The 18,117-nt window shown below is 41.8% G+C and overlaps 2 protein-coding genes across 3 annotated transcripts in view; one reads left to right on the forward strand and one right to left on the reverse strand.

Annotated features, from left to right (window-relative positions):
- The first annotated feature begins 390 nt into the window (after positions 1–390).
- lrpap1 (low density lipoprotein receptor-related protein associated protein 1) lies at positions 391–10,087 on the forward strand. The gene is made up of 8 exons (XM_058384219.1): positions 391–670; positions 2,005–2,149; positions 2,955–3,085; positions 3,175–3,295; positions 7,108–7,263; positions 7,374–7,456; positions 9,152–9,328; positions 9,565–10,087. The coding sequence occupies exons 1-8, from the start codon at positions 509–511 to the stop codon at positions 9,631–9,633; spliced, it is 1,044 nt and encodes a 347-aa protein (XP_058240202.1). The 5' UTR covers positions 391–508; the 3' UTR covers positions 9,634–10,087.
- A 2,451-nt stretch (positions 10,088–12,538) lies between these two features.
- Positions 12,539–18,117, reverse strand: part of dok7b (docking protein 7b) — a 35,030-nt gene continuing 29,451 nt past the window's right edge. The window contains exons 8-13 of one of the 2 annotated variants that reach the window (XM_058384206.1): positions 18,061–18,112; positions 17,906–17,979; positions 17,137–17,206; positions 16,978–17,046; positions 15,358–15,525; positions 12,539–13,070 (exon numbers count right to left, since the gene is read on the reverse strand). In XM_058384206.1, the coding sequence (XP_058240189.1) occupies positions 12,934–13,070; positions 15,358–15,525; positions 16,978–17,046; positions 17,137–17,206; positions 17,906–17,979; positions 18,061–18,112 (570 nt within the window). In that variant the 3' untranslated portion in view covers positions 12,539–12,933. Of the gene's footprint in view, positions 13,071–15,357; positions 15,526–16,977; positions 17,047–17,136; positions 17,207–17,905; positions 18,113–18,117 lie in introns of both variants that reach the window. The other variant, XM_058384199.1, reaches the window with a different exon arrangement.

Genomic DNA, 18,117 nt, shown 5'->3' on the forward strand with positions numbered 1-18,117 from the left:
TACATATATGGATGATTAGGCTCATCTACCCATTGTTTTTAATTGGATTTACTACATTATTGTTGATAATTAATGAATGAATTAATTATGAAACAAATATTTGTTTGTTTTCATTTATCTGACTCTCATTAATGAGTATGGTTTCCACAGAAATTGTTTTTTTACATATTTCTTTTCATATTAAAATGTCTAATGTATATAACTATTGTGCAAGAACCGTTTCCCGTTACTTTCAGTGCGTGGATTCCTCTCATTTGCCCAAATCTGTGTTCCTTTGAGTCGAGAGTTATAGGAAATGTAGTCTTTTCTTCCTCATTGGGCTTTATAAACGAATGAAGCGGTAAGGAATTTTCGACTACATTTCCCAGAATGCATTGCAACCAAGACGCTTGGAAGCATGTGATTGTTGCTCTTCCTGGATGCGAAGGGAGATGAATGTATAAACCGCACCGCTTTGTTTTATCCCTATCTTTCCTGCCTTAGCCGTTTGCTTGCCATTGATTAAAACATGAAAGCGTGCGGCTTGTTGTTGAGCTTTTGCCTCAGTGTGGGAGTAATGGCGGGGAAATACTCCCGTGAAGTGAATGAGCAGACGGGCTCGAATGACGGCAAAACTGCGGTGGAATTCCGCGTCGCTAAACTGAGCCAGGTTTGGGAGAAAGCGAACAGGGTGAGCGGCTTGTGTCGGGAAATACCCGGGATTAATGTTTATTATTTATCACCTGGGGTCTGTGGAGCATTGTCATGGGATGTGCGAGCTAAATTTGCTTTCGTTTTGGTTGTGTAGTTAATAAACATCACGATCTACACGTGTAATTTATCGTGTTTGTTAAAGGGGTCTTGGAGCTGAACTGAATGAATCTGAACCACGATGACTTCTGACATGAAACTATTTCTGACTCGTTTCCAGTTTCCTTTAACTGTGAGACTTCAGTCTCTTACTACAAATTTATTCTCTGCATGTAGCCCAAAGTATGAGGCTCATTCTTCAGAGGTACAGTTTATAGTTACACCTATAACATTAGGAGCAGTGAGAGGTGAAGTGAATAACACTGATGATCTCCTCATCATGGCACCTGTTAGTGGGAGGCAGCAAGTGAACATTTTGTCCTCAAAGTTGATGTGTTAGAAGCAGGAAAAATGGGCAAGCGTAAGGATTTGAGTGAGTTTGATGAAGGACCAAATTGTGATGGCTAGACCACTGGATCAGAGCATCTCCAAAACTGCAGCTCTTGTGGGGTGTTCCCGGTCTGCAGTGGTCAGTATCTATCAAAAGTGGTCCAAGGAAGGAACAGTGGTGAACCGGCGACAGGGTCATGGGCGGCCAAGACTCATTGATGGACATGGGGAGTGAAGGCTGGCCCGTGTGATCCGATCCAACAGACGAGCTACTGTTGCTCAAATTGCTGAAGAAGTTAATGCTGGTTCTGATAGAAAGTGGTCATAATGTTATGCCTGATCGGTGTATATTCTGGTGGAGCCTTAGAGCTTTTTTTTTTTTTTATTATTATTATTGTTTTTGAACTTTTCTCCAACAGAATTACATTATGCCAAAGTTGACATCTACTTTTTTTAATAAAACAAATTAACTTACTTATTTACTAACTAACTTACTTTAGCTTTGTGGAAAATTTATCAGCTAGTTTTATTGGACACTTGTAATAAAGGAGTAAACCACACCAATTAAGATTCAAGATTCTTTGAAGCACTGAGTATGAAATGAGAGATGGATTTAGCACACTTTATGCAGCACACTTTATGTCCTATACACGTTTTCCTCCTGGAGTTTGTTTGTGCCAAATTGTTAATTCATTCTGACGTGTTTGGTGTAGAAAAAATTCTGAACAAAACTGTACAGAACAGTGAGCCTCCATGACTTGAGTTAAAAATCCCTTATTTATCGAGTCATGCTGTCCTAATTATTAGTGTATGTATTCCTCTGAGAGCTAATCTGGCTTTTTAAACTCCACATGGACCTTATTTGCTTTCCTTTTCCTCCTGCAGATGCAGCTCGCCCCAAGGCGGCTGTCGGAGCTCCACAGTGATTTGAAGATTCAGGAGAAAGACGAGCTTCAGTGGAAGAAGTTAAAGGCAGAGGGACTAGACGAGGACGGCGAGAGAGAGGCCAAGCTCAGACGCAACTTCAACAGTAAGACCTCACTAATCTGCTGTTTCAGTGGTTTTGTTTCACAATACGAGGACTCAAAATAGCCAGTGGCTTAAGAAGACATCTGGAATGAAAACTCTGTAGAAAAGGAACGATGAGGGAATCAACCTGTCAGGAAACCCGGTATACCTACTGCCATCCCAGGTGGAGACGACCTGTTTGTGTGGTTAATTGTTAGATTTCAGTGGAGTCATCTGTGAGGTGTAGAAGGATTAATCAGTAACTGTCAAATACAAGCGTATTCACCAGCCCTGTAAACCTCTGGCCTTACTGCTGATGATGATTGTCGTCATTGTCATACAGAAGTTCCAATGTCTATGTGTTAGCCATTGCCTTTACAGGAGTCATTTGAAGAGACTCTAGTGAATATTTACAAAAGTATAAAATTGGTTGCAGACATCTGCTTCACTGAAGGGGAAAGGACTCGCAATTTGAAAGTGTTTTTTATGCTTCAGCTTGCACTTACTTTAGCTTTGTGGAAAATTTATATTTGCAAGCTTCTGTCTCGTAAGAATGTAAAAAATAGAAAACAAGTTGATGGGATTGCAGGGGCATGAATTATTTTAGTTTCACGGAGCTGTTTTCTCCTTGTTGCTTGGTGTCTATCTGGGGGATGCACAGACATGGCATTATGTTTAGTTATGTTATGGTTTTTGTGGGAAATTTCTTTTATGCTTTTACCTGCTAGGATTTGCGTTTTAAAAACTTTGGCAATTATGAAGCTATAAAATGTCCACTGAATAAATGTTAATATAACAACATGATTTAAGAGTACTTGCTTTCATAGTCATCCTGGCCAAGTACGGAATGGATGGGAAGAAGGACAACCGTGCCATGGACAGCAACAACCTGAAAGACCATGAGGCCAAACTGGGAGAAACATTTGAGGACCCCAGACTGGACAAACTGTGGAACAAAGTAAGTTTTAAAGTAGATCAAATTTCTCTCATCAGTAAGTCATACAGTAGGAAGATTTTCAGTTTGTATTTTATCCGGTCATGTTTCAGGCCAAGACTTCAGGAAAGTTTTCTGAGGAGGAGCTGCAGAGCCTGCGCAGAGAGTTCGAGCATCACAAGGACAAGATCCACGAGTACAACATCATGATGGACACAGTGAGCCGGACTGAGGGTGAGTTGAGGATCAGAAAATGCAGGACGATGGACAAATAGCTTCAAAAGCAACTGCAAGAATACCGTAACAAAAAGTGGAATGTCTTATATTTTGATCATTTATAACCTTAAACAAAATAATGTTGTGATACAGTTATAACATAACACTTTTAATGCTTCAGCTTATAACTTTTCACATGAACCCATGCAAAGATGTGATAACGCTTGCGTTATAAAACAGCGCAAAACATTGTTTCGTCAAAGGCACGAAAACAAGAGGCTTGATGTTATCATGATCAACTCTCTCTCTCATTACGTCTTGTGTATGAGTTGTGAAAGTAAGCACACCTCTAGAGGAAAATGAGCAACAGTGATTGTCACCTCAGCCAGTGGAAGGTGACACAGATGCTAACAAACAGTTATACCAAATAACTGCGAACAGTTATACCAAATAACTCTCTCTCTCTCTGTGTGTCTCTGTCTCTCTCTCTCTCTCTGTGTCTCTCTCTCTCTCTCTGTGTCTCTCTCTCTCTCTCTCTCTCTCTCTCTCTCTCTCTGTGTATGCCTCTCTCTCTCTCTCTCTCTCTCTCTCTCTCTCTCTCTGTGTCTCTCTCTCTCTCTCTGTGTCTCTCTCTCTCTCTGTGTATGCCTCTCTCTCTCTCTCTCTCTCTCTCTCTCTGTGTGTATGCCTCTCTCTCTCTCTCTCTCTCTCTCTCTCTGTGTGCCTGTCTCTCTGTGTGCCTGCCTTTCTCTCTCTCTGTGTGTGTGCCTGTCTCTCTCTTTGTGTGCCTGTCTCTCTCTTTGTGTGCCTGTCTCTCTCTTTGTGTGCCTGTCTCTCTCTGTGTGTGTGCCTGTCTCTCTCTGTGTGTGTGCCTGTCTCTCTCTGTGTGTGTGCCTGTCTCTCTCTGTGTGTGTGCCTGTCTCTCTCTGTGTGTGTGCCTGTCTCTCTCTGTGTGTGTGCCTGTCTCTCTCTGTGTGTGTGCCTGTCTCTCTCTGTGTGTGTGCCTGTCTCTCTCTGTGTGGGCCGGTCTCTCTCTTTGTGGGCCTGTCTCTCTCTTTGTGGGCCTGTCTCTCTCTGGCCCTGGGCCTGTCTCTCTCTGGCCCTGGGCCTGTCTCTCTCTGGCCCTGGGCCTGGGTCTCTCTGGCCCTGGGCCTGGGTCTCTCTTTGTGCCTGCGTCTTTCTCTGTGCCTGCGTCTTTCTCTGTGCCTGCGTCTTTCTCTGTGCCTGCGTGTCTCTCTGTGCCTGGGTGTCTCTCTGTGCCTGGGTGTCTCTCTCTGTGCCTTGGGTGTCTCTCTCTGTGCCTTGGGTCTCTCTCTGTGCCTTGGGTCTCTCTCTGTGCCTTGGGTCTCTCTCTGTGCCTTGGGTCTCTCTCTGTGCCTTGGGTCTCTCTCTGTGCCTTGGTGTCTCTCTCTGTGCCTTGGTGTCTCTCTCTGTGCCTTGGTGTCTCTCTCTGTGCCTTGGTGTCTCTCTCTGTGCCTTGGTGTCTCTCTCTGTGCCTTGGGGTCTCTCTCTGTGCCTTGGGGTCTCTCTCTGTGCCTTGGGGTCTCTCTCTGTGCCTTGGGGTCTCTCTCTGTGCCTTGGGGTCTCTCTCTGTGCCTTGGGGTCTCTCTCTGTGCCTTGGTGTCTCTCTCTGTGCCTGGGTGTCTCTCTCTGTGCCTGGGTGTCTCTCTCTGTGCCTTGGTGTCTCTCTCTGTGCCTTGGTGTCTCTCTCTGTGCCTGGGTGTCTCTGATTTTCAAATAAATAAATTCTCACAAACACAACACAACAGTTAAGCCTTCTCAGATTCCTCATTGCAAAATCCTTTTCAAATCCTGTTTGCTTTTCGCTGCAGTTGCTGCAGTGTATACGGTGCAAAACACACACCCATATCAACAAATGTAAAGTCATGGATAGCTTCTGCACAATCAGTATGCGACTTCATTCAGTGAGACTTGAACACCCTTTAAAAGCTGTTTGAATTAAAGGATATATTGAATACGTTGCCATTGTCAAATTAATTCCAACTGAATGTATGAATGGGTTTTGGAATAATCATACACACCAAAGGCTGAACAGCTTCATTTCTTCCACACAGACCTAGCACTCGTGTCCAGCACTCACTGCTCTAGTTCAGCACATGAAAGCTGTTGGTTAGTCCTTGAAGACAAAAGACGTTCTTGAGAAATGATTAAATGAAGAGTCTGCAGTAACCCTGTTTATAACGTGCTCTTGACCGTGAGCTCCTTCAAACAGCTATTGAATGACTCGCAAGCAAGCTTATTACAAATGGAAACAAATCTTGCACCGTGTATCATTTAGCCATTTATTTTTAAATAAATAGTTACATGCATTTATTAATACTGAGTTCACTTTATGGAAACTCTTCACACAGTTAGCACAGCAGAGGTCTGTGTGGGCTGAACTGTGGATCACTGTGGATTCATTGATTTGACACAAAAGGCACTGAATAAAAGCAGTGGTCATAATTCATGAATTCTTTACTCAAACTCAACCTCCAGGGGGGGAGAAACAACCTTTTTTGTATCTAGAGCACATTTTTTACTTTTATATGCTGTTTACAGGATCACTCATTTCTCAGTTTATGTTAAAAACCAAACAAACCTGAACCAAGCTGCATATATTCTTACTCCTGTGATTTTTATTTTCTTGTGAGGCAGATGAGTAAATATTTTCCCTCTTGAATAGAATATTCATCAAAAAAATAAGTGAAATAAAAGTCAAAATAGTGTTGGTGTGATGGGAACGAGTACATCAGAGGGACAGCTCACGTTGGACGTTTGGGGGACAGAGTTAGGGAGGCCAGAGTAAGATGGTTTGGACATGTTCAGAGGAGTGAGTATATTGGTAGGAGAATGTTGGACACGGAGCTGCCAGGCTGGAGGCAAAGAGGAAGGCCAAAGAGGAGGTATATGGGTGTAATAAATGAGGATATGAAGATAGTGGGTGCAAGTGTTGAGGATGCAGAAGATGGGGATAGGTGGAGAGAGATGATTCGTTGTGGCCACCCATGAAGGGAAAAGCCGAAAGAAGAAGAAGAGTGTTTGGTGATGTATTTTGTTCTTGCAGGAAAAGCTGAACTCCTCTGGATCAAGTAAATCTAGATCATTACTTTTTTCTGTGCGCTTGACATCTACAGGGTGTCTTTAGCTTTTGGTAGATATCTTACATGTTATATGATTATATCAAAGGTTTAATACGCAAAATTCTATTACAATCAAATGGGGACTTGATACGCTGCCTTTTCGGTACAGCAAAAACTAAAAAATTGCGTAGATAAGTGCCTTTGGTTTCCTTTTTCAGCTGATTAAATCATTCACCATCTGAAAATATAGTAACTTGAAGTTAATAGCTTGTCAGATCTGTTCAAACTCTTAGAAACATATAATGGAACAAAAATGGCACATTAGAATAAAAAAAATGGCTGATTTAATATTAGCTATAGTGCAGGGTTGCCAGGTGTTTAAAATCTCCCCCCGAATCACTCTTAAAACCTGTGATGTTTTGTACTCACTCCAGTGCCGTTACTTTCTCAGTTCTGCTTCTCAGGTCAGAAGATGCTGATTAATTTTTCTTTGACAGCAGTGCCGAGGTTTTCCAAGAAGGTTCTTATTGTTTCTATAGTAACGACATACACAAGGGTGTATATAGAGGATGCTCCATATAAACAGATTTACATACAGTAATGATTAATGTGTTAAATATGCAGGTGGTTCTAGTAGTATGTATAGTATAAGAGATTCCTGTAACAGCATGCCCCCATGTGTTCTGTCTGTTATGTAAAGGTGTAGTTTTACATCACTGTTATTTTGCCTCTTTCTTTCTCTGTCAGAAATCCATAAGAACGTGATTTCTCCACTGGACGGGGAGGAGAAAACGTCCAATCTCCATGAGAAACACAAGGACCTTAAGCAGAAGATGAGGACCCTGAACCAGGGCTTTGAGCGCCTGCGTAAAATCACTCATGAAGGCTTCGACAGTGACAACGGTGCTGTTCTGCTTTTGTTATATTATTGCTTTGTGAAATCAAACCACAAGTGCATTAACTTGCATGTTTTACCAATTTTCAATTTTTCTAATCTTTTTATGTTCCTGTAGAGTTTAAGGAGCCCAAGGTCATAGAGCTGTGGGAAATGGCCAGAAGATCTAATCTTAGTGAGGACGAGCTCGACTCTCTCAAGGTAACATGTTTCTGAGGACCCGCACACTTTCGCTCACACACTGCGTGGTTCATTTCAGGGCGAAGACTTCTGGAAAGATTTACACAGATAGTGAAATATCAGAGTAAACAGCATGAATCATTTAATATGCATATTTATGTAAATAACATACACTATATTGCCAAAAGTATTCGCTCACCTGCCTTGACTCGCATATGAACTTAAGTGACATCCCATTCCTAATCCATAGGGTTCAATATGACGTCGGTCCACCCTTTGCAGCTATAACAGCTTCAACTCTTCTGGGAAGGCTGTCCACAAGGTTTAGGAGTGTGTTTATGGGAATTTTTGACCATTCTTCCAGAAGCGCATTTGTGAGGTCACACACTGATGTTGGACGAGAAGGCCTGGCTCTCATTCTCCGCTCTAATTCATCCCAAAGGTGTTCTATCGGGTTGAGGTCAGGACTCTGTGCAGGCCAGTCAAGTTCATCCACACCAGACTCGGTCATCCATGTCTTTATGGACCTTGCTTTGGTCACTGGTGCACAGTCATGTTGGAAGAGGAAGGGGCCAGCTCCAAACTGTTCCCACAAAGTTGGGAGCATGGAATTGTCCAAAATGTCTTGGTATGCTGAAGCATTCAGAGTTCCTTTCACTGGAACTAAGGGGCCAAGCCCAGTTCCTGAAAAACAACCCCACACCATAATCCCCCCTCCACCAAACTTTACACTTGGCACACTGCAGTCAGACAAGTACCGTTCTCCTGGCAACCGCCAAACCCAGACTGGTCCATCAGATTGCCAGATGGAGAAGCGCGATTCGTCACTCCAGAGAACGCGTCTCCACTGCTCTAGAGTCCAGTGGCGGCGTGCTTTACACCACTGCATCCGATGCTTTGCATTGCACTTGGTGATGTATGGCTTGGATGCAGCTGCTCGGCCATGGAAACCCATTCCATGAAGCTCTCTGCGCACTGTTCTTGAGCTAATCTGAAGGCCACATGAAGTTTGGAGGTCTGTAGCGATTGACTCTGCAGAAAGTTGGCGACCTCTTCACACTATGCGCCTCAGCATCTGCTGACCCCGCTCCGTCAGCTTACGTGGCCTACCACTTCATGGCTGAGTTGCTGTCGTTCCCAAACACTTCCACGTTCTTATAATACAGCTGACAGTTGACTGTGGAATATTTAGGAGCGAGGAAATTTCACGACTGGATTTGTTGCACAGGTGGCATCCTATCACAGTTCCACGCTGGAATTCACTGAGCTCCTGAGAGCGACCCATTCTTTCACAAATGTTTGTAAAAACAGTCTGCATGCCTAGGTGCTTGATTTTATACACCTGTGGCCATGGAAGTGATTGGAACACCTGATTCTGATTATTTGGATGGGTGAGCGAATACTTTTGGCAATATAGTGTATTTCTTTTATATGAGCATATTCAGCACTCGGGTTTAGACTGTTCCAGACATCCAGTTCAGTGAGAATACTTACAGAAATGTCCTGTGCAATCCAAACTATAAGCCGTAGAGCTATAAAAATTTGTCAGGGAGTAACCTTCTGTCTCTGAGACATGATTGCTCTTTATTCCATCACCAACAAGCATGCATGGTTGCATTTGAATGCATGTAATAGTAATTTCTCTGTCAAAAGTCTTATTGCTTAAAGCAGCTGCACTGTCACACCTTTATATGATATGATTTCTATCGACTTTAGGAGGAGCTGAAGCATTTTGAGACAAAGGTAGAGAAGCACCACCACTACCAGGAACAGCTGGAGTATTCACACCAGAAACTGCAGCACATAGAGGCCATGGGTGATAAGGACCACATCGTGAGACATAAAGAGAAATACAACACACTTGCCGAGAAAGCACGAGAGATCGGATACAAGGTACGACTGAGTTTTGAGGAACAAACAGCAGACACACTAAGTAGCTTTAATATGCCTGGAGTCTAATATCATTATCGATTAATAAATGGGAACGTTTATAATGATTTAAATAATCAATGCTTTCAGACATTCTTAACACCTGTACTGGTTCAGGACCATTACATCTGAACTGCTTTACTTTTCAAGATTTGTACTTAATGTCTTCATATCGCATTCAATCATGGCTCTTTTTCCAGATGAAGAAGCATTTGCAAGATATAACCAACAAAATCTCCCGAAATGGACTCCAGCATAATGAACTCTGAGCATGACCTCCTCTTCTCACCATGACAACACTGAAAATCCTTCATATCCATAAACATAGATTATAGTGTGGGTGCAGTCATTGATTTTCTAAAATTGTTTAAATCATTCCACACAACATTTGCTAATCCACAGCACTGATTTTTATTTTTTATTTTTTTTAATGACTTTGGTTTGGATTTGGTCCACTCTAAGTTGTAGCCGACCCATTTTGATAGTTTAGGTACGAATGCATATGCACAGTCTGTTACATTTTAAGTCCAGTTATGATTCTTGAACTGCTGAAGTCATTCCCACAGGAGGGATACATGCTGAGCTTGAAGCTGAATGCTATATTTTATGTATTGGTATGCTTCTGAGTTTTAGACATCTTTTGAAATGCTCGTTTTCATACATTTTCACTTATTTCATAATCTAATCTCTGTAAATAAAAGATGATTGTCCATTGTCTGTTAACCCTAGACTATATAATCAGTTGATAGATGTTTTTCTTTATCTGAAGTGATTATCCCACGGGACAAAATCCGTTAAAGCAGTTGAGAAGTGCTTGATCTGCTAAAGGCATATGCTATGGGTAGCACAGGTGTGTGAGGGGAAATGTTAAACTACTACAGTCATATTAAGGATCTATTTACAACCAAGGAGGTTCTTCCATGTCTCTACTTTTAACTTTGTCAGTCTTGGGACTTTCAGGGGAGGGGTTTGGTTCTGCTGCTGTCAGTTTGCATCTCCTTTTGGCAGAATAAGGAAGCCAAGACCCTGAAGCTGGTTTAGTAGGGTTGGATGCAACTGATCCCTGGTCCAACTGGTCGATTTTGAAAATGTGCCTGTGGTTAATGCCTGTGCTCTGGTCAAGTATTAAAGTGATCACCCCCTAGGGAAAGCATATGTTATTGGCATTGGAGCAGTCTCTCCAGTCTTTATGCTAGTTCCATTATGCCTCAGTTCTGACATTCTGAACCAGTGTATTGGGCAACTTTCTGTTCACTTGGTTTATAGACCTTGTCAGGTGTGATTGCTGCAGTCTGTACATTCTGCTGTGTGTTAATGAGCCTTGTGGAACCTGTCCTTTGTGCCAGGTTCATTCTTTGGGCCTGCCGCAAATGAAATCCTGGACATGAGGGTACAAAGTCAGCACAAAGCCAGCGTGCAGAACAGACCACTTCCTGATCCTGTCTCTGAAAGCCTATATGCATTAAACAACCTTTAGATTGGATTCAGAAGAATGATTTTAGTGCTGGTCATTCACACTGAGGGGAGGCCCCTAGATAACACCTTTCAAGCTAAACAATCGTTTACAAATAATAGCCCACTAAACAATAGTACACCTGAAGTGTGCTGACAGTGGAGCTTTCTACATTGGATGGCAGCTTCACAGCCTTGTTGATTATAGTTCCAGTTTAAAGTTCTGCCGTTCCACAGCCCATTAGCACCATAGGTGTTTTTAAGGTGGCTCTGATAGCCACTGGCACTACAATATGGTCATATTTGGCTCCTGTGTATTTCTACTCACAGATACTCACTGTTGTCTAGGGAGCACTACTCACTCGGAGACGTGCTCCCTAGACAACAGCAGGTCACCCGGTTCATTGGCATGAGGCTGCATTCACTACGAACTATTAAATTCACTATTAAACGTCCTATAAACCCGAACATGCGGTGGATATTAGCACCCTTAGCATCCAATATGGCCCTAAAGTTTGTTTTTTTTTGCCAGTTCTCAGAAATGATCACATGCTTGCCCTCTGCAATGGTGCAGCAGATGAGGGGTCAAGACTGTGTATACGTTTAAAGGAGTGATCTCTCCCCTTATTATGGTAGCTCAGATTTGCCAAATAAACACATTGCGTCTTATAGTTCTCCTTTGTAGAGCTGGACATGCCTCTGGAACTGGATGATCTGGCCCACATCACTTATCACTTGTATGCTCTTCCCTCTCACTGTTTGCAGCACCAGAAGCCACAGTGTGCTACTTGTGCTCCCAATATAACTAAACAAGATGGTTGTTACTGCTGTCTTCACTGGCCTGAACACCCTGACAGCTTCTTCCATGAGCAGATCTGATGTCACAGATGGATGGCAAGATTTGCTTGTGTCTGTAGGTCTGTTCTCTCAAACAGAATCGCCTGAGAACTGTCAACTATCAAACACTAAACACTTCGCAATGCAAGAGTCCCAAAGTCGCCTGCCATTTATAAGAGGAAACTTTGAGCATGGTGTTCACCGAGGCTGGACAATGTGCATTATGGAATTTCTCAAAACACCCTACCCACTGCAGCAGCCACTGAAACATGCCACAGTACAGTAGATTATGTCTCTCTAGGACCCTATGTTTATTACTTCCTTTCTCAAAATGGTGACGGACGTACCCTGGGAGTGCTATTTGGGGTCTCCCTCTTTTGTTCCTTTTAGATCCTCCATAGGAGCCTCTGTGAGAAGTCACGAGCACTAGCACTCACTTCAGTTAATAAAGTTAAGGAGTTGGTAGTGGAGCTCTGGTGATCTGGCTTGTCTTGGATGCACTGATGGCCAGATGAATGACCTTGTGGCTGAATCTAGGCTTTCTGCCCAAGTTCATATAACCAAACTCTGTGACTCAACCTATTTGTCCATCAAAGAGTGTGAGCCTGCAGATTGTTACTCGCTTTGTCGGGGGCATTGTGGTGTTATTTGGAATGGACATCGGACCTGCTGTTGCTATGGTAGCATGTGATGTAGACAGGTAACGTTTTGTCTTTCCATAATGTTTCTATTAATGAAACCTTTCAGCCATTTCCAATTCACACATCTGGGTTGAACCAACAGATTAAATGTTCACTTTTGGGATAAATATCAGTTATTGAATAAGATGTTTATTGCACTAAAGATAAAAATGTCAAATGAATAAATAAAAAAAATACAGGATCTATTTCTCAGGAGATGTTCATTTGAGATTTAAATGTACAAAGTTGGTCATTTGGAAAAAAAAAGTTGACTATTTACATGTTATCATGAATACTTGAATCAAAACCATAACTAATAGTAATGTATATGGACTCATTTTATACTCTTAGCATACTTTAATAGTATGTAAAAGTACAGTGAAATATATATAAAAACACAAAATTCGATAAATTTAACTAAATGTTTTCATGTGCACTTAATGCAGTTGCTGCCAGAATTACTTTAGTAATATTGCATTTCATAATAAAATTCAAAGGTTATAAAGCAAAAGGTAATATCCAATGTGTGGTGGTGAATGTCATGAGAGATGCTGGTACTTCTTGCATTATGTTCATGGATCATGTTTGTTCAGTGTGTGTTTAGTTCAGCGTTCCTCGTCTCCTTTGCTCCAGTTCATGCAGTCTCTCCTCTCTGCCCTGTGCATGCTGAGCTCCCACTCTCTGAGCCGTCTCTGTCGCAGCATGGTCAATCTGTGCGTATTTAGTGTTGGAGGCCCCTGTATACACACAAGAAAAAGTATACACCGATCAGGCATAGCATTATAAGCACTGAGAGGTGAAGTGAATAACACTGATGATCTCCTCATCATGGCACCTGTTAGTGGGAGGCAGCAAGTGAACATTTTGTCCTCAAAGTTGATGTTAGAAACAGGAAAAATGGACAAGAGTAAGGATTTGAGTGAGTTTGATGAAGGGCCAAATTGTGATGGCTAGACCACTGGATCAGAGCATCTCCAAAACTGCAGCTCTTGTGGGGTGTTCCCGGTCTGCAGTGGTCAGTATCTATCAAAAGTGGTCCAAGGAAGTAACAGTAAGGAACAGGGTCATGGGCAGTCAAGGCTCACTGATGCACATGTGGAGTGAAGGCTGGGCCGTGTGATCCGATCCAACAGACGAGCTACTGTTGCTCAGGTTACTGAAGAAGGTAATGCTGGTTCTGATAGAAAGGTGTCAGAATACACAGTGCATTGCAGTTTGTTGTGTATGGAGCTGCACACCAGTCAGGGTGCCTATGCTGACCCCTGTGCACTGCCTAACGCACCAACATTTGGCAAGTGAGCATCAGAACTGGACCATGAAGCAATGGAAGAAGGTGGCCAGGTCTAATGAATTATGTTTTCTTTTACATCACGTGGATGGCCGGGTGTGTGTGTGCGTCACTTACATGTCACCAGGATGCACTATGGGAAGGCAGTGTCATGCTTTGGGCAATGTTCTGCTGGGAAATCTCGGGTCCTGCCATCCATGTGGATGTTACTTTGACATGTACCACCTCCCTACGCATTGTTGCAGACCATGTACACCCTTTCATGGTAACGGTATTCCCTGATGGCTGGTGCCTCTTTCAGCAGGATAATGTGTCGTTAATGTGCCACAAAGCAAAAATGGTTCAGGAATGGTTTGATATGCACAAGAACGAGTTTGAGGTGTTGATTTGGCCTCCAAATTCCCCAGATCTCAATCCAATCGAGCTTCGGTGGGATGTGCTGGACAAACAAGTCTGATCCATGGACAACTTACAGGACTTAAAGGATCTGCTGCTGCACACCTTCAGGGATCTAGTGGAGTCCATGCCTCGACAGGTCAGGGCTATTTTGGCAGCAAAATTGGGACAACACATATTAGGCAGGTGGTCATAATGTTATGCCTGATTGGTGTAGATATAATCAGGATCATGTCAGTGCTGGAAGAGTAGAAAGAAAGCATGTGCGTTTATGCATATAATGCAAAAATGCACCTTGTTTTGTTGTTGTTGTTGTTTCTAGCAAGCGACTCAAGTGTTGGAGGGTGATTGGAGGAAGAAAACCAGCACAAGAATTTATTGAGTGATTAAAAAATGTAAGACTGATAAAGATTCCTTTGAAGAAATTGTCACAAGATCTAGTGATACTCAGGAAAATCATCACTTTTTTACTCCTTAACTTGTTAAAAATTATCCTGGCTCTTGACCCTGTCAGAAAAAAAATATTTCAGAATTATGTAGAATATAGAAATATGTTTTTTCATAATATTAATATTTTTTATTGTCACGTCTGCTGCGGGTTAAACCCAGTCTGAGTCTGTATTTAATATATTCCAGCAGATTCCCAAATCAAATATAGCAGCTGCCTTTTCATTTTAAAAATGTAAGCAGGGATATTATATTATCGAGCTAGATGAATCACATGTTTTGAACTTTACTGCTCCGGCTTTATTATGTAGATATGCAGATATGTAGCACCTTGCATAAGTATTCACCCTCTTGAACTGTTATACTTTTTTGTTGTGCTGGAAGTACGGCTACGGGATTTTTACCATTAGATTTCTGCAGTGTTAAATATTTATAGATATAAAAAGTATTGATATTAATCAAAAAGTAGGTGTTTGTTGGTTGCATAAATATTCACCCCTTAGGTCAAAATACTCAGTAGAACCAAGGCTGCTTATATAGCTACAAGCCTTAGAGATCTATGTCTCTATCCGTACATCTAGATCTAAATACTTCTTCAAAGCACTGCATAAACTCAACATCAGGAACGTTTATCCTGTACTAATTGTAGTTCGGGAGGCTGGAGTGATTAACTGATGAACCTTGGGAAACATTTCTCTGAAAGACAAGATGTATTGCTATTTTTAGGTTTGCTGACAAACGGTCAGCAAAACAGTACTGCATAGAAAAGGAGATCATTTTTCAACTTCTGTACAGAATTGATAAGATTAAGCACAAACATATTCAGATGCTGCCATGATGATACTAATATAATATTGTGTTACAATGATAAAATAAAAGACAGAGTTGCTCACCTCTGACCGTGTGGCCAGTCTCCTGTACATCCTGCAGGTCCAGCTCCATGTAGTTTAGCTGTCGTTTAGACATGGGACTAACAGGGATGTTGACGTAATTCACAGATTCCCCCTGGAGTCGCTCTGTGGCTGTAAACCCTGATTCACCTGATAGAGCTAATGATCTCCCTGACACAAAACACACAACGCTTCATTGCTTTAGGCAAGTGAACATGCATCAAGCATTAACCTGTCTAGCCTGGCTATGAGTAAGCACTTACAATATACAGCAATACATCACAAATACTTCTAACACATATACCATAAACATTGTCATATAATAAAATCTAAACCACCCTCATAAACAATCATATATACATTCACTGTCCTCTTTATTACGAACATTTATGCAGCCCAAGCAAGTGGCAGCAGGGCAATGCAAGACATCATGCAAATATGGGTCCAGAGCTTCACTTAATGTTCTCATTTAATGTGACTCTGTTTGTGGAATAGTTGTTGACATCAGATAGGCTGGTTTAAGTATTTCAGAAACTGCTGAATTTCACATACAGACTCTAGAGTTCATGTCTTGTTGATGCAAATGGTCAGAGAAAGCTGGCCAGAATGGAAGGATATAGTAATTCATATAAGCGCTCTACAATCGTGGTCAGCAGAAGAGCATCTCCGCATGCACTGAACATTAAACAACAACAGTGAATATGCCACGCAGTTTGGGCTAGCCTGATTTGAACATTTTTGATGTGAACTCTTGTATCTGTATTATTTTTCGCATGGAACTGCTGCCACGTGACTGGCCGATTAGATATCTGCATGAACGTGCAGGTGCACAGATGTTCCTAACAATAATAAGATGATCATTTTTTAGTTTCAGCTTTTTTTCTTTTCTTTTCAGGCAAGTAGGTCTCTTTTTACACTAACCACAATGCTGTTCAACTACCTGATGTGAGGATTTAGCTCTTTTTCATTTTTACCTAAAGAGAGCGATGCAGAAGTGCTTTAATCCTTTAATCAGTTTCTCACCGCATTTGTTCACTCAACTCAAACAAATCCGCTTCAATTTGCAGCTAATACCTCAGGCAATATTGTTATACCCTACTGTAGATCTGAACTTACTAAGCAAGACTCTTCTCTGTTCTGGCAACTAAGTGGTGGAATGAACTTGCTCTACTGTAGATGTCCAAACAGCTGAGCCACTGGGCATTTGTTGCTATATTCCCTCCCAACAGTTTTAGACTGATGGTATTATTAGTCCAGTATAAACTAGAGTTTTCCTGTAAGTAATACAAGAAGGATGTAGAGTTAACTTAAAATTCCATCAGTCATTTGGTTTACACATCTATCACAATGCACAGTTCTCCACATAAAAGTATTGAGCACAGTGCTGGATCAGACTGACATCTGAATGACTCCATTGGCAAAGCCAGACACTTATAACAGCTTCTGGGATCTGACAGGCAGAATACAACAAGATTGGACATTTACATCTCGCCTGAGTGCTTATAATAATCAATTCTCTCTTAAGCATGCTCGCAGTCCAGTTAATGATCTGTCAAAGCTGACCTTTTGTTTTATTAACAAGTTCAGAAGTTCTCAAATTACTAAGCAAGTCTTGAGACTTACCCGACAAGGAAGAGTGTCTGAAAAGCCTCAGAGAGCTCATGGGAGATGTAGGCACTGCTGATGAACGTCCTGATGAGAGGAAATCACAGGGCCTGTCATTCCAGTAATACTTATCTAAGAGCTGGAGACACTACAAACTCTGTGGAACTACAAACTCACCCTCAGCCTCCCAAAAGCACTTCTGCGGTATTTGGCCGCTTATCAGCTCATATCTGCTTAACTGCTCGGCCTGTGATGATAAATCACATGCTCAAGAAATGATAAAATCTCTAACACCAATCATGACTTATATTAGGAGTAAACCTAATTCAAATTATAATGTAATCATGCACCATGTCCCATTCAAGCCTCTAGCAAGGATCTGTTTGACCCTCAATCACAAAAAGATATTAATGTGCATTTTCATTTTTGGCTTCGACATCAGATTATTAGCTTTTGTTAACACGGTTCAAGGCAGAATATTTGGACATAGGACCAACAGCTTAGAAGGTTGTGTTCAAATCCCACCACTGCCAAGCTGTTACCCCTGTGCCCCTGAGCAAGACATTTGACCTTTATCCCTTAACTTCTCTAAGCTGGCAAAAACAGTGAGCATGCCTGCTGCTTTACTTATTACACCTCACCTAATCCCACCTTGTATTTGTAAAAAATAGCTTCCTCATTCTTATTATACCATGAATGAGATCTAGCTCAACTAACAGCTTTACTGTTTAGGTATTAAGATATATTAAACTGATACATAGTGGGTTAACCCTAGTTTTAATACAAAGCTTAACCTTAGTTTTCATTCAAGCCTTTACTTGCACCCTAACATTAACTTGTTGCTCATCCTAACTCTAAAAACGTCATTTTCCTTGTCAGTTCATTCAATGATCTCTGCCTTCATCTAAAAAAGTGAATACCAGAATGATGAAAATATTCTGTTTACCTCAGTGGAGTCCACACTCGCACCCTGAGCAGCTGCAGATACAGCTGCACTGCTCAGTTCAGGCTTTGTTTTTTCTAAAGGAGTGATGTAGATAGTTATACCCAATAACAGCCTAAAGCCAGCAAAGACATAAAATGCCTGCACATTAGCCTTACCTAGTCCAGCAGGGACATGAGAGGAACGTGTGTGTGTGGAAGGCATTACCATCTGTG

The sequence above is a fragment of the Hemibagrus wyckioides genome, linkage group LG03 (assembly GCF_019097595.1).
Source record: "Hemibagrus wyckioides isolate EC202008001 linkage group LG03, SWU_Hwy_1.0, whole genome shotgun sequence".
Classification (NCBI taxonomy): domain Eukaryota; kingdom Metazoa; phylum Chordata; class Actinopteri; order Siluriformes; family Bagridae; genus Hemibagrus; species Hemibagrus wyckioides.